This window comes from Megalobrama amblycephala, linkage group LG9 (genome assembly GCF_018812025.1).
Source record: "Megalobrama amblycephala isolate DHTTF-2021 linkage group LG9, ASM1881202v1, whole genome shotgun sequence".
In the NCBI taxonomy this organism is placed as follows: Eukaryota; Metazoa; Chordata; class Actinopteri; order Cypriniformes; family Xenocyprididae; genus Megalobrama; species Megalobrama amblycephala.
Window position 1 is genome coordinate 40,129,121 of NC_063052.1, and position 14,529 is coordinate 40,143,649.

The 14,529-nt window shown below is 35.1% G+C and overlaps 2 protein-coding genes across 3 annotated transcripts; both read left to right on the forward strand.

Moving 5' to 3' along the window:
- The first annotated feature begins 2,228 nt into the window (after positions 1 to 2,228).
- Positions 2,229 to 12,896, forward strand: LOC125275898 (H-2 class I histocompatibility antigen, alpha chain-like). 2 transcript variants are annotated; one of them, XM_048203212.1, is made up of 8 exons: positions 2,229 to 2,363; positions 3,769 to 4,002; positions 4,086 to 4,356; positions 5,163 to 5,168; positions 5,244 to 5,251; positions 11,842 to 12,102; positions 12,191 to 12,322; positions 12,724 to 12,896. In XM_048203212.1, the coding sequence occupies exons 1-8, from the start codon at positions 2,276 to 2,278 to the stop codon at positions 12,759 to 12,761; spliced, it is 1,038 nt and encodes a 345-aa protein (XP_048059169.1). In that variant the 5' UTR covers positions 2,229 to 2,275; the 3' UTR covers positions 12,762 to 12,896. The 2 variants fall into 2 exon arrangements, with proteins under 2 accessions (XP_048059169.1, XP_048059170.1); XM_048203213.1 differs by lacking the exons at positions 5,163 to 5,168; positions 5,244 to 5,251 and having other exon boundaries at positions 4,086 to 4,352; positions 11,824 to 12,102.
- Positions 9,465 to 10,456, forward strand: LOC125275903 (major histocompatibility complex class I-related gene protein-like). The gene is made up of 3 exons (XM_048203220.1): positions 9,465 to 9,660; positions 9,918 to 10,165; positions 10,276 to 10,456. Exons 2-3 carry the CDS (start codon positions 10,000 to 10,002, stop codon positions 10,443 to 10,445), a joined length of 336 nt encoding a protein of 111 aa, XP_048059177.1. The 5' UTR covers positions 9,465 to 9,660; positions 9,918 to 9,999; the 3' UTR covers positions 10,446 to 10,456.
- Positions 12,897 to 14,529: the final 1,633 nt, after the last annotated feature.

Genomic DNA, 14,529 nt, shown 5'->3' on the forward strand with positions numbered 1-14,529 from the left:
CCGTCATGTGAAGCTGTTAATGTAAAAATACAATCTGTACTTTATAGAGCAGAGAGAGATGTGTGTGCATCGCTTCATTCATTCATTTAGATTTCGTTCATTTCATGAAACTAATGGAAGTGAAATGCATCAGTCTGCATCATGTATTTTGTGCCACATGATGGAGGCCCGTCTGATGAGGTCGACTCTGATTGGATGAGACATGTGAAGGGGCGTGCCCAGATCTGTATACAGTTATACAGTTCACATATCGCCGCTTGCTGGAGAGATTCAACATTACACATACAAAACTTCATCTTGTAGATCTGATTACAGCCTCGATTTAATTCAACATAATGTGAAATCTGCTCTTAGTCCGTTGAGTATTTAAGTGTGTCTGATCTGCAGTGCAGGAGAAAAGAAGCTGATCCTCAGATAACTGTGTTATAATGTGACAAAACTGAGAAAAATGTTTTAGTGTTGTATTGATGCCAAACACTCAGCATTTTGTGAATATTTAATTAATTTTCAGCCTGTCAAACACATACATTTATCAAACGACTAATGAAGACTATAGCACACAAACACATTTTATGGAGTAGGATTTATGTATTCATTTAGGCTACTTATTGATTGATTGTCGTGTTTAGACCGTGCAGAATCTCAAAATATAGTGTGAAAACTGGGTTTTAATAGAGTTAAAAAGATAACTGTTAACAACGAATGTAAATCATTTTTACGGTTGGACTTTTCCACAACATATGACCTCAGGGATGAAAACGAAAGTGTGATTCCATAAAGCGGCCAGTGAGGGGCAGTAATGCGCTCAACACTCTGACACTATGCAGTGGATTGATAAAAACCCCAAAGCCAAAAAAAAAACTAAAGTGAAATGTGAATGTTTTAACATTCTTATATATATATAAGAAACTTAAAACACATTTTTAGAATGTTGAAACATTCTTATATATTCTTAAGAATGTTTTAACATTGAAAAATGGGCAAGCGTAAGGATTTGAGTGAGTTTGACAAGGGCCAAATTGTGATGGCTAGATGACTGAATCAGAGCATCTCCAAAACTGCAGCTCTTGTGGGGTGTTCCCGGTCTGCAGTGGTCAGTATCTATCAAAAGTGCTCCAAGGAAGGAACAGTGGTGAGCCGGAGACAGGGTCATGGGCGGCAAAGGCTCATTGATGGCTGGCCCGTGTGGTCCGATCCAACAGACGAGCTACTATAGCTCAAATAGCTCAAGAAGTTAATGCTGGTTCTGATAGAAAGGTGTCAGAATACACAGAGCATCACAGTTTGTTGCGTATGGAGCTGCATAGCTGCAGACCAGTCAGGGTGCCCATGCTGACCCCTGTCCACCGCCGAAAGAGCCAACAGTGACACGTGAACATCAGAACTGGACCACGGAGCAATGGAAGAAGGTGGTACACTATATTCTTTTGTCTCTTTAGTATGCTGTGTATGAACACCAGCAGTGAATTTTCTACAGATATTTTAATCTGTAGTGCATGTACTGTACACTCAGTATGTCAACGTATACGGAAACAATCAATGTTTAAGTTTCCAGCACTGATTTAATGATGTTTTTTTGATGTAAAGGCTATCCTCCTCCCCCTACAGTCCCTATTAGAAACAACAGGGTGTAAAATATGGCAAGCTGTTTTAGCTTAAACAGTGTTACTTGTCGCAATTGCATTTTTACTAGTAAGAATTCAATTAGAGAGCTCTATAATTCAATTCTTACTAGTAACAATTATGATTAGAGAGCTCTCTAATTCAATTACAGAGCTCTGCAATTATACATATCTTTAATGTGTTTTTTTACTAGTAAAATTCAATTAGAGAGCTCTGCAATTGCATTTTCACTAGTGAGAATTGAATTAGAGAGCTCTCTAATTGTAATTGTTACTAGTAAAAATCAAATTTGAGCGCTCTCTATTGTAATTGTTAATAGTAAGTATTCAGTTGTAGAGCTCTGTAACTAAAAATGAATGGAAGTCAATGGAGACATATGACAAAAATTCATTTGTAGAGCTCTCTAATTGTAATTGTTACTAGTAAGAACTGAATTAGAGAGCTCTGTGATGCAATTGCAGAGCTCTCTAATCATAATTGTTACTAGTAAGAATTGAATTATAGAGCGCTCTAATTGAATTCTTACTAGTAAAAATGCAATTACAACGAGTAACGCTGGGAACAATTAAAGCTAAAATGGCTTGCCATAGTAAAACTCCCTCTGCCATAAACTGACATGCTCAAGGTCTACAGCTTCCCCATATAGACAAACATGGCAAGGCTGTTGTTGTTTAGCATTTTCTTTAAAGACGCAGTAATTGTCTGTCTAATTTTAAACCTCTTAAGCGATGCGCATCAAGGTAAGCACAGATTTCATTTGTTTTACTTCTGATCCGAAGCGGAAGGACAGTTAGTTATCTACAAATGTTTCAGTTAAGCGTTTTAAAGTTTTTGACATAAGTTGGCCGCATATTCATATTCTCGTGAGCTCTTTTCAATCGTTGTAACGTAGACAAGCAGCTACAACCTTATTTTCCCTTAAAACCAAATTCTCTATGCGAAGACGGCTGAGAGACAGATCCGAAGGGACCGTCTGCAAAGTGCAAAACCCGAAACGCGTTACTACAAAAACAGTCCTAACTTCAATGTTACACACTGTAGTATCCAACACGATCACGTGAGAATGCAGTTCACATATCACTGCTGTCTTTATAGTTATATTACAACACTTATTTTGGAAACATTTTTTTCTGAAAAATAATAGCTTGACTATTATAAAAATTATTTAATAACTTCACTGTAACCATTTCTACTAATAGGGAGGGGGGCTTAACCCTTGGTGATGTAGACATGAAGGGATGTCTTATGGGATTGTTTACATTGTGTTTATGTTGAAGAATTGTATTTATGTGTTTATTTTATGTATTTTTGAAGTTTAATGGTCTAAATGGTTAAATGAACATGTGTTTAGGCTTCAAAGGTTTCTGTTATTGATGCCTCTGCAGTTTGTATGGTCTTGTGTGTAATGAGTCTGTCTTAAGGCCCCAGTATACTTCAAACGAAATCAAAGAACGAACTGATGTGACGTCATTTCAAACAAAATCAGGCCAAAACGAAGTTTGTTTTGTGTTCTTTTTGGAAGTTCGAAACGGCTTGCCAAAGCGAAGTTTGTTTCAGCTGCAAAACACCTTCGTACTAACATTGGTCCATGACGATAACGTAATAGGAGGCGTGCGCTGAGGCTCTGCCTTCACTCACTTGGAAGTCTTCTTTGTCTCATTTGATCTGTAGAGTTCGTTGAGGAAAGAGCTCCGTGGGTGAAAACATGAACACACTAGATAGCCGCTTTATAGTACAAAATGAAGTTTGTCTTCTGATAAAATTTTTGTTACACTTACTATGAATATGTACACCCCTACTTCTTCACTGGCATTTAATAAAAGTCCTCTTTGGATGATGCGTGTTCCCGGGGGCGTGTTTTGCAGGGTTTATGATGTCACCAACCCGAGAAGAAGCTCGTTGTAGTCCAAACCGGTCGTTTTTGCATTAAACTGCCATAACTTTAAAAGACAATAACTCCGTTTGCATTGAATTTTTAGTGCTGTAACTGTACAGATACTGTTTATGCTCAAGCAGCAACATTACACGCTAACTAAAGTTAAAAAAGTGAAATTGCATTGAACCACCCCTTTAAAACATTATTGGTGTAATGTATTCCTTGACTGGATAACTTGAAGTGTTGTTTGTGTTTCATATCTTCCTCAGAGAAACACTTCTTGTACTACAAGTTTACAGTCCTGACTAAAGCAGACACATTCCCAGAGTTCAGTGCTGAGGTTGTTGCTGATGACAGACGGATCAAACACTTCAGTGATGAAGAAAGAGTCTGGATTCTGACTGAAGATGACTGGACTGAACCTCCAGATCCACCTGATTCTAGAAACTGGTTCATTCATCAGATCAGGACTCTGACAAACTGCACAAACTCACAGTGTTCTGGTGAGATTCATGATTTACTCTCATTCATTATCAGACATTATATTCACTGTAAGTTTGTCATGAGTGTTGTTCTGTGATTGTAGAGCTTCATGTTCTTCAGAGAATAATTGGCTGTGAACTGGAGAAACTTCCTGATGGAACAGTGAATCTGACTGTCTTTGATGAATATGGATTTGATGGAGAGGATTTTATATCCTTTAATTCTGACACTATGAAGTGGATTGATAAAAACCCCAAAGCCAAAGAAACTAAAGAGAAATGGGATCTTCACACAGGACGAAATCAAGTCCTTAAACATTTCCTCAAAAACTGCATTGACTGGATCTCAACATTTATGAACACAAAAAAGTGTAAGTTATGTTCAGATCACTTTAATTAGCTCCAGTCTTGTCGTGAGCATGACAGAAGTTCAGGGGGTAGTTTATAGTTCATCATTAAGTGAAAAAAAAAATGCTGAAATGTTGAAATATTCTCATTTGAGTGTTTTATGTCTCTGTGTTTATATCTGTAAATGAAATATCAGAAGCTCTTCACATTATGAAACACCTGAATTATGAAAATATAAGAAATCTTTCAAGGATGTGTTCATGTATGCAAAACTTTTCTCTATACTTCTGAGACTTAATTTTTATTTATTTATAATGCACAATTAAAACAACGTATATGTTGACCAATATACTGTACAATCACACAATAAAATTACACAAATATAATGTACTTTTAGACAAACAGTGACTAACATAATCTGTTTAGAGTCTCTTGCTAATTAGCCTAATGAACCAAACGCTAATTCAATAAATGTGATTTCAGGTTTAATTAAATATTTTAATTGTGATCATTTACTCACAAAAAGTCTCTTTTTTACATGAATATGGAGATTTTTTTTTACACACAAAAACACAGTTTTATTTTTGAATAACTAAACCTGACTCCCGCCATAAATTTAAATGAAGGCAGGCTTTGTAAATGTTTGTTTGTTTATTGCATTATTAATTTCTGCTGCAGGTCGACCACATGTTCACTTTTTTGTGATTAAATCTCCTGATGATGACAGTAATCTGGTTCTGACGTGTCTGGCCACTGGTTTCTACCCCAGAGATGTTCAGAGATGTTAGATTGAACAAATACATCCTTGAGGATCAAACATCTTCTGGAATCAGACCAAATGATGATGGATCTTTCCAGATGAGAATCAGTGTGAAGATCGACAGAAACCATGAAGGATCTTATGATTGTCTGCTCATTCACAGCAGTCTGACTGAACCAGTTTCAGTAGAATGGGGTAAATATAATAAATTCAGTCTTGTACAGTAACACTGCTTCTTTATTATTAGCATATGAAACTTAATACAAGTCACTCCATATGTAGAAAGAGAAAATGATAATGCAGATGCAGATTACATTAAAGTGCCTCAACTCAGTTCAACAGCTAAAAACATTTTATAATGTTTGTGATTTTTACTTTTTTATTTTTAATTTATTTTATTGCAGTGGGAAATTTTGCTGACTGTGAAACAGAATCTCAATGGCTCTTTATATTAGTTGTATCAGCAGCTGCTGCAGTTCTAGCTTTCACTGTGATTGTTTACTACAACTACCTAAAGGAATGGCCAAATGGTAAGTTATAATATACTTCAGCATATATTCTTCTTCAGCATTATTTGGCTTTCAATACCATCATGCCTAATCTCTTATCATCCAAATTCACACAGTTCACCATGCTCAGACAGCAGCTTGTGAGATTGGGAGAACTGACATCCAACACCTGCACCGGTGCTCCTCAGGGTCATGTTCTCTAACCACTGCTCTTCTCACTCAGTACAAATTACTTTTACATTGTCATTATGAGGTATTGTTTGTGGAATTTTGAGAAAAATAATGAATTTAATCCATTTTGAAATAAGGCTCTGTAACATAACAAAATGTGGGAAAAGTGAAGCGCTGTGAATACTTTCTTTATGCACTCTAAGCTTTTTATTATCTAATGTAAGTGTTATTATTGAGATTCAACTTTTAGCTATTACTGTTAAATCATGATTATATATCAACCTGTGTTCCATATATATATTCCATATATTCCATATATATACTATAGTAAGTGAAGCTATGATTTACAAAATGTACAGTACAGTTGCTATATACAGTATTAAGCAGAGTATGTACAGAATATAAATACGAATGCAATGTAGGGTTATATGTACATTATGAACAGCAGCAATGAAGGATTATATATACATTATGTACAGCAGCAATAAATATAGTTGGATAAGTGACCAGTGCAGTAAAAGAGCAAGTGCAGGTTAGATTGGTGGTGTGGAGTTCAGAAGTGTCACAGCCTCGGGGAAGAAGCTCTTCCTGAGCCTGCTAGTGCGAAAGTGTATAGGCTCCTGCAACGCCTGCCTGATGGAAGGCAGCGCTTTTGATAGATGTTCTCAATGGAAGTTAACTGGGTGCCGGTGATCCGTTGAGCAGTTTTCACCACCCACTGGAGTGCTTTGTGGTCAGATATGGAGCAATTGCTGCACCATACTGAGATGCAGTTTGTTAGTTTGCTCTCAATGGTACAGTGGTAGAATTCCACAAGAATCCTGGAACTCAGGGAACATGTACTGATCAAACAGATTCATACTGTAAATGTGCCTCTTTGGACACAAATGTGCAGTATTAAGAAATAAATGAGTCAAATAAGTGTGAGTGTGTTTGTTATGGTGAAACATGATCCTCCGGTACAAAGATCTTCACTGATATCAGACATTTCTCTCAGCAGAAAACGTTAGAAAATAACAAGGCAACTCAAGTTTTGAGACTATGATGCAGAGAAATGCTGTAGGAAATTCAGTAGGTTCACTTAACTCAACTATCCCAGCTTTATTCTTTGGTGCATCTTTGACTAGACCTATCTAGAGATGAAACTGTCATGTGAAGCTGTTAATGTAAAAATACAATAAAAAAAAAAAATACTGTGCATCAGTTGGGTGAGATTTGTGAAGATTTATGCCAAACACTCTGCGATTTGTGCAATTTTCAGTGAATATTAAATTATTTTTCAACCTGTTCTGCACATAAATTGATCAAATAACTTATGAATACTTTATAGCACACAAATCAGGAACTACATTTTATGGAGTAGGATTTATTTATTCATTTACTTATTGATTGATTGTCCTTTTTAGACATTGACAGAATGTTTTATTGTATATTCACAGTTTATGCTCTCAAAACTGGGTTTTGATAGATTTTTAAACAATAGGGTAGACCAGGTACAGTTGGTTATAGGGTACAGTTGAAACACCTTAAATAACTTGCGTTCGCAACAAGTCTGATCTGTGAAATTTTCTTAGCACATGTATATTAGCGCCCTCTTCAATCGTGTGAAATTTGAAGTAGCCTACATGCGCTTCTCCAGTCCGAAGATATCGGCGAAAGTTTTTTTTCTAAGGTAATTTTTTCACTTCACCACGTCGCTTCCACACTGAATAGCTTCTCATCCTTACATGACTGTTAAAGTTAACTTACATTTTCGTAAACCTTATTTTGTGCTCTAAACACTGACATATTGCATGACTTTGTGTCATACAAGGTCATCGTAAAATCTAGAGAAATGTTCGAGGTGGTCAGCGGGGTACAGTTGAGACACATACCCACACCATAGAATCCTATTGCGGCACATGCAGTTTAGTTGCACGATGTAAGTTCTACACTCTTAGCCCGGATTTTATATTTACTTAAAAAATATAATTACAATATACTTAAAATATTTAAGTTTGGTTGCATTACTTATAAAATATAAGTATATTCTACTAATTTGTGGGTGTATTTGAATGTGTTAATAAATGTAAGTTAAATGCACTTAAATTATGAAGTTTTTCTCCTGGCCACGCCTCCTTCACACTGGTTTGCGGCAGGTAATGACGCCATTTTGTCGTGGTGTGTATGAATTCAAGGAGCTGTTGATGAGCAGTTGGAACATTTGTTTTGGCTGTTCTACAGACATTTTTTCCTAACATTTACCTTATAGTTTTTCACCAAAGGAGAAAATCACAATTTTTAAGTTACCATCATCGAGGGTCAGTGTTTGTTTTAGTTGAGCTCTTGACCCTTGACTTTTTAATATTAGATTTTGTTTGGGCAGTTTTAACTGTATTAAAACCAACCAGACAAGCAAAGTTAAAAGATGATCAGGTGATGTTGGTTGTGTTTTCACATAATCATTATTTCATCTGAATCACTAAACTCATTTAGAGCCCAATCTCTGAGTTAGATTTACATTATTGATTACAGCAGCACTGTGATTCTACAGCGGAGGATCAACTTCTACAATACAATTTTTTTTTTTAAAGTTGTCCTTATCACAAATATATATATATATATTTTAGGCACACACAGACATCAAGAATCAGCCTGTGAATCTCAACGACGGTGACAAGCAGCATGTTCTGATAAACAGATCAACTCTGAACATTAGAAAACAAGCTACTAAAAAATTTTAATAGTGAGAATAAAGAAAATTACTAAGACAATTCAGCTCATAATTTATTCATGCAGCAATGCATGATGGGAGGCATGGATGAATTTTGATTGGTGGCAAGTTAACTTGCTTAGTACATTGAACTTAAATATACTAGTTGTAATAACTACAAAGTAATTAATATTACAAAACATTTTAAGTTAAATGAACTCGAATTATTAAGTTCACATTACTTAATCATTACTTAATTTTTTTAGGGCAACCAGTTTCCTCAAATTTTTTAAGTAAATTCAACTTATCCGGGCTAACAGTGTATTAAGATCTATTAATCTATTAAAATTAATAGATTTCATCTGTTTTATTATTGCTGTTTGCAATTGTTCAATGTTTTTTACTGTTACTCAACTTTTCAACTGTTATTATTAAATTTATGGCCTAAAATTAAATATTGTATCACTGTTTGCCATTACTGCACAATGTTTTACAAAATAATAAAATAAAATACTAAATGGAAATAAAAACTGTTAAATTCTCCTTTTTAAAGGTATTTTACATTTGTAGTGAATTGGTTAGGCAGCTTTAAAGCATTACGGATGGGTGTCTCAACTGTACTAGGGTACTGTTTCAACTGTACCTGACTGTTTTCGACATGGGTACAGTTGGAACAAAAAAGCTTCTTGTGTTTATGAGCTAATTGTGAAAAATATGACCTACTTATGGATGTTAATAATTAATAATATTTTAGTAGACAAGTAAAAGAAATGTCATATGAAAAATCACTTTGTTTCACTTCTTTTCAGTCCCATCATTTTGGTGTGGTAACGGTGAAAGCAAAAAGTGTACCAACTGTACCTGGTCTACCCTAATACTGTTTTAAAAAAATATATATATATTTTTTTTTACGGTTGGAGTTTTCCTCAACATACTGTATGACCTCAGAAATGAAAACGAAAGTGTGATTTCATAAAGCGGCAAGTGAGGGGCAGTAATGCACTCAAAACAGCCAGAAAAGACGAGATAGCCTACTTTCACTTTAATACCGTTAGGTCTGTTCAGGGCGCTCAGGTGGAAATAATGGACAGAAATGGCTGATACGCTATCTTAAAACATGTTCTGTATAGACAAAAGAATATTTTTGCTTATATTTTTATGGGTTCACCCTTTTCTTAGCGAAAGCGATGTGCTGCAAGGTAAGAAACACAGTTTATTACAGGAAACTGAAATCTCGACCATCAAATTGCAGTCACTTATAGTCCTAAACAAACTATAATAAAATTTATAATTTCATAAAATTTAATATAGCCTACCCTAAAATAAAGTACAGTTTTATCGCATATTTTATTTTGTTTGCCGTAGGCTAGTTAGGTAGTTTTGGCGCCTTTCGTTTTACATGTGGCAGGAAGCGCGCGCTTCTGTTGACATAGTTTATGTTTTATATGTTCTCCAGAGAAGTACTACCTCCATTACATGTTTACAGCCCTGACCTAAAGCAGACACATTCCCAGAGTTCAGTGCTGTGGTTGTTGCTAATGGCAGACAGGTCAAACACTTCAGTGATGAAGAAAAGAGCTTGGGTCAGAGACGGTCGGACTGTTTCTGACTGGACAAATTCACCTAAAGATCCACCTGATTCTAGAGACTGGTTCCTACATCAGATCAGGACTCTGACAAACTGCACAAACTCACAGTGTTCTGGTGAGATTCATGCTTTAATGCCTTTCTCTTATCAATAATCAGACATATTATGAAACTGCATTCATCTATGAATATATAAGTTTGTCATGAGTGTTGTTCTGTGATTGCAGAGCTTCATGTTCTTCAGAGAATAATTGGCTGTGAACTGGAGAAACTTCCTGATGGAACGGTGAATCTGACTGTCTTTGATGAATATGGATTTGATGGAGAGGATTTTATATCCTTTAACTCTGACACTATGAAGTGGATTGATAAAAACCCCAAAGCCAAAGAAACCTAAAGAGGAATGGGATCTTCACACAGGCACGAAACCAGTTCCATAAAGTATTTCCTCAAAAACTGCATGAACTGGATATCAAAGTTTCACAACACAAAAAAATGTAAGTTCTGATCTGATTATTTTAATTACGCCTGTCTTTGTATGTGTGTGTGAGTGTGAGTGTGTGTGTTAAAACGACCCCACAAAGTATTAAAAGATGCACTATATTGCCAAAAGTTTTGTATATATACAGTACTGTGCAAAAGTCTCAGGCACGTCAGTACTTTCACCCCCCAAAAAAGGTTTTAAGCCAGTTATTTATATATTTTGCAGTAGTGTGTCAATAGGAAATATCCGTTCACATTTCCAAACATTCATTTTGCCATTAATTGTAATAATCCAAGTGAGATTTTTGAATACTCAAGGAGTCTGACAACAGCCGGTGCTCCACACAGTGATCTGATCTCACCATCATCGAATCCATCTGTGATTACATGAAGAAACAGATGAAACTGAGACAAACTAAATCCTGTGGCCGTGTCTCTAAGATGCTTGAAGAAACCTGCCTGCAAAGATACAGTACTGTGAAGAGTTTTAGGCACTTGTGTAAAAATGCTGTAAAGTGAGGATGTTTTTAAAAAATACTGTTATAAATAGATTTCATTTATCAATTAACTTATATTAACTAAATCAAAACAATATTTTGTGTGACCACCCTTTGCATTTAAATCAGCTCTTGTCCAGGTACACTTGGGCATCATTTTTCAGGTAGCTTTGGAGGCAGGTTTCTTAAAATCTCTTGGAGACACGGCCACAGTTCTTCTGGATTTGGTTTGTCTCAGTTTCATCTGTTTCTTCATGTAATCACAGACGGATTCGATGATGGTGAGATCAGATCACTGTGTGGAGCACCGGCTGTTGTCAGTCTTACTGTGTATTCAAAAATCTCACTTGATTATTACAATTAATGGCAAAATGAATGTTTGGAAATGTGACCGGATATTTCCTATTGACACACTACAGCAAAAGATATAAATAACTGGCTTAAAACCTTTTTGGGAGGGGTGAAAATACTGATGTGCCTTTTGCACAGTACTGTATATTGCCAATATATATATATATATATATATATATATATATATATATTTTTTTTTTTTTTTTTTTTTTTTTTTTCCCTGGTTTGTTCATGTTTTACTTTTACTGTTTTTTGTTTCTGTATTGTCCTGTTATTGTCACTGTATGTCTGCCTCGTCAAAAGCATTTCAATGCACAGTTTTTCCCTTGTATTAACAATGCAAATGATAAATAAATGCCTCTTGACCTCTTGAAACTGAGAGATTTCTGTGCATATATTTATCTGTTAAATTTCATTATGATTTTATGCTTCTTTCTTCTCCAGGTTCTCCAGATGTTCGTGTCTCTGCGAGGAAAGCTCCTGATGATGACAGTAATCTGGTTCTGACGTGTCTGGCCACTGGTTTCTACCCCAGAGATGTTCAGATGAACATTAGATTGAACAGAAACATCCTTGAGGATCAAACATCTTCTGGAATCAGACCAAATGATGATGAAACCTTTCAGATGAGAATCAGTGTGAAGATCAACAGAAATCATGAAGGATCTTATGACTGTCTGCTCATTCACAGCAGTCTGACTGAACCAGCTTCAGTAAACTTTGGTAAATATGACTATAAATTCTTGAGTGAGTGTGAGCAGAATTGAGCTTTATTATACACTAATTTAATACACTAATCTTCCTTCTGCAGATGAAAAATGTTTTGACCGTGGAACAGAATCTCTACGGCAGAATCGCTGTTGCAGAATCTGTACACCAGGAGCAGTAGCTGCAGTTCTAGCTGTTAGTTATAGTTTCTCATTTGTTGGCGAATTTACAAACAGTGAGTTCTTCTAAATATTCAACTTTATTATTATTGTTTTAAATCTCTTATTAAATATCCTTGTTTTAAAGACATTTTTAAAATGGATGAACTAGAACTGGAGAGTTATGACTGTATGAAAGTAGAATTATGTGAATCGGTAGAGATTTTCATATTGATTATTTTGTGTATTTGAATTGTATTTGTTAGACACAAACTATAAATTAAGATTATACATAACTAATTTTTATTCCTTCAGCCATTTCTAATCTGACACCTCTATTTTAGTAAGAATCACTTTTTATTATGTTACTTTATGATTAGATGAAATATGATACTGCATCAGACATTTTATATTTGACAGTTTCTTTTCAAAGGACATAATATTTGTTACATGTAACAATTCTCTCTTGTTGTTTCAGACGAGAACATCAGATACAAAATGATGAAAAGGATTTAGAGAAGTCAGATGGGAGCTATGCTTGTACTGTAAACAGGTCGAAACAATAATTGTATAATAATTTTATTTTTATAAAATGTATTGCACACAATATTTTTTTAATATATAATAATAAATGTGTCTTGTGTGTATTTATTTTTGTGTCGGATATCTTCACTCAAATAAGACATTTCCTTTGGCTCATATGAATACATGTGTTAGTCGAAGAAAAGAAAATAATAACTTTCAAAAAGAATTGCAAAAAGAATGATTTGAATTGAATAAGAATAAATTGTTGAATTAAATAACCACTTAATAATAATTATGATTGAACAGCAAAAATATGAATAAACAAAATCAAACAATAAAGTATTTGTTCACAGATATCACAAAACACTGAAGCATCATTTTAATCTCCATTTTACACTGGATTGAGTTTCAGACTGTTAGTTTTTGATCGTTGTCCTTGAGCCCTTTCAGAGAGTTTAAATGAACAAAACATTTCATTCAGAGGCTTGAGTGTTTTTTTTCTTTGATGCATTTAATCAAACTCTGAATCTGTGTAGATCTTAGACTGAATGATCAATGATTCCTGTGAGTCTGTTTCTGATGCTCGGACATTCCCAAAGAGAGACAGGACAACTGATTTCACTCTTATATCATCTAAATCTGATGAATGAAGCTGCTGAATGCTGTCAAAGCTTCTGAGCTCCAGAAAATGCTAAAGACTGTTACTGAAATGAAGGAAATTACATGCCTGGATGAGGACGACACATGTAAAGCGCTGTGTCCTTACTACACTATTTACGTTCAGCGCTTCCGTGTTTATGTCAGAACACCGGCTCAGTATGCGCATGCATTGTGCTGCTCACATGACCAGAATCGGCCAATAATGAGCCCACATTCTGACGTAAACATGGAAGTGCTGAACGTAAATAGAGTAGGAGAATGACGGGGAAGAGACGAGTTTGTAGAATAAAGTCATTTTGTTTTGTTTTTGTGCACAAAAAGTATTCTCGTTGCTTCATGACAATAAGGTTGAATCACTGTAGTCACGCTGACTATTTTATTGATGTTTTTACTACTTTTCTGAAAAAAAAACCTCTTGGATCATCAAAAATAACTGAATTTGCGTTCTGAAGATGAACGAAGGTCCTATGGGTGTGGAATGATATAAGGGTGAGTAATTAATGACAGAAATTTCATTTTTGGGTGAACTAACCCTTTAAACCAGCCTAACTCAGGTTTCTGGTCTGTTAAACAGGATTAAGCTGTTTTCAGCAGGACTAGAGGATGAGTACTGACATGGGCCTAAATCTTTGTTTATAAGACATTCACAGAAAGAGCATAAACTGATGATCCATCTTTATTTTCAGCAGTGTGTTGGTCTTGTCAAAATAAAGTGATTCATTCTCATTATTTAGTTCAACGGGGGACTTGAATCGCCTCCATTTATATTAATTACAGCTCTGAGTTTTTTTTCCATTTAGCTGACAGGACAAAAAACTGCAGCTTTAACTATAAACTATACGTATATATACTGGTTTTGTTTAAATGTATGTTGTTTACATACATTTGTTTGTTATAACTGTTGATGGAGGATGAATTTGTCAGTCACGAATGAGTTTGAGTGATTCGGATTGTGGATTTATTTTAAAAATCTGATTCATTTCAGCGAATCGGTTCGTCTTGATGAACCGATCAAAACCTATTAATCGACTCGTTTTTGCACAATTGTGTAGTACAGTTTTGTTAAAGTTTAGTAAAATCAGGCTATATCATATCATAA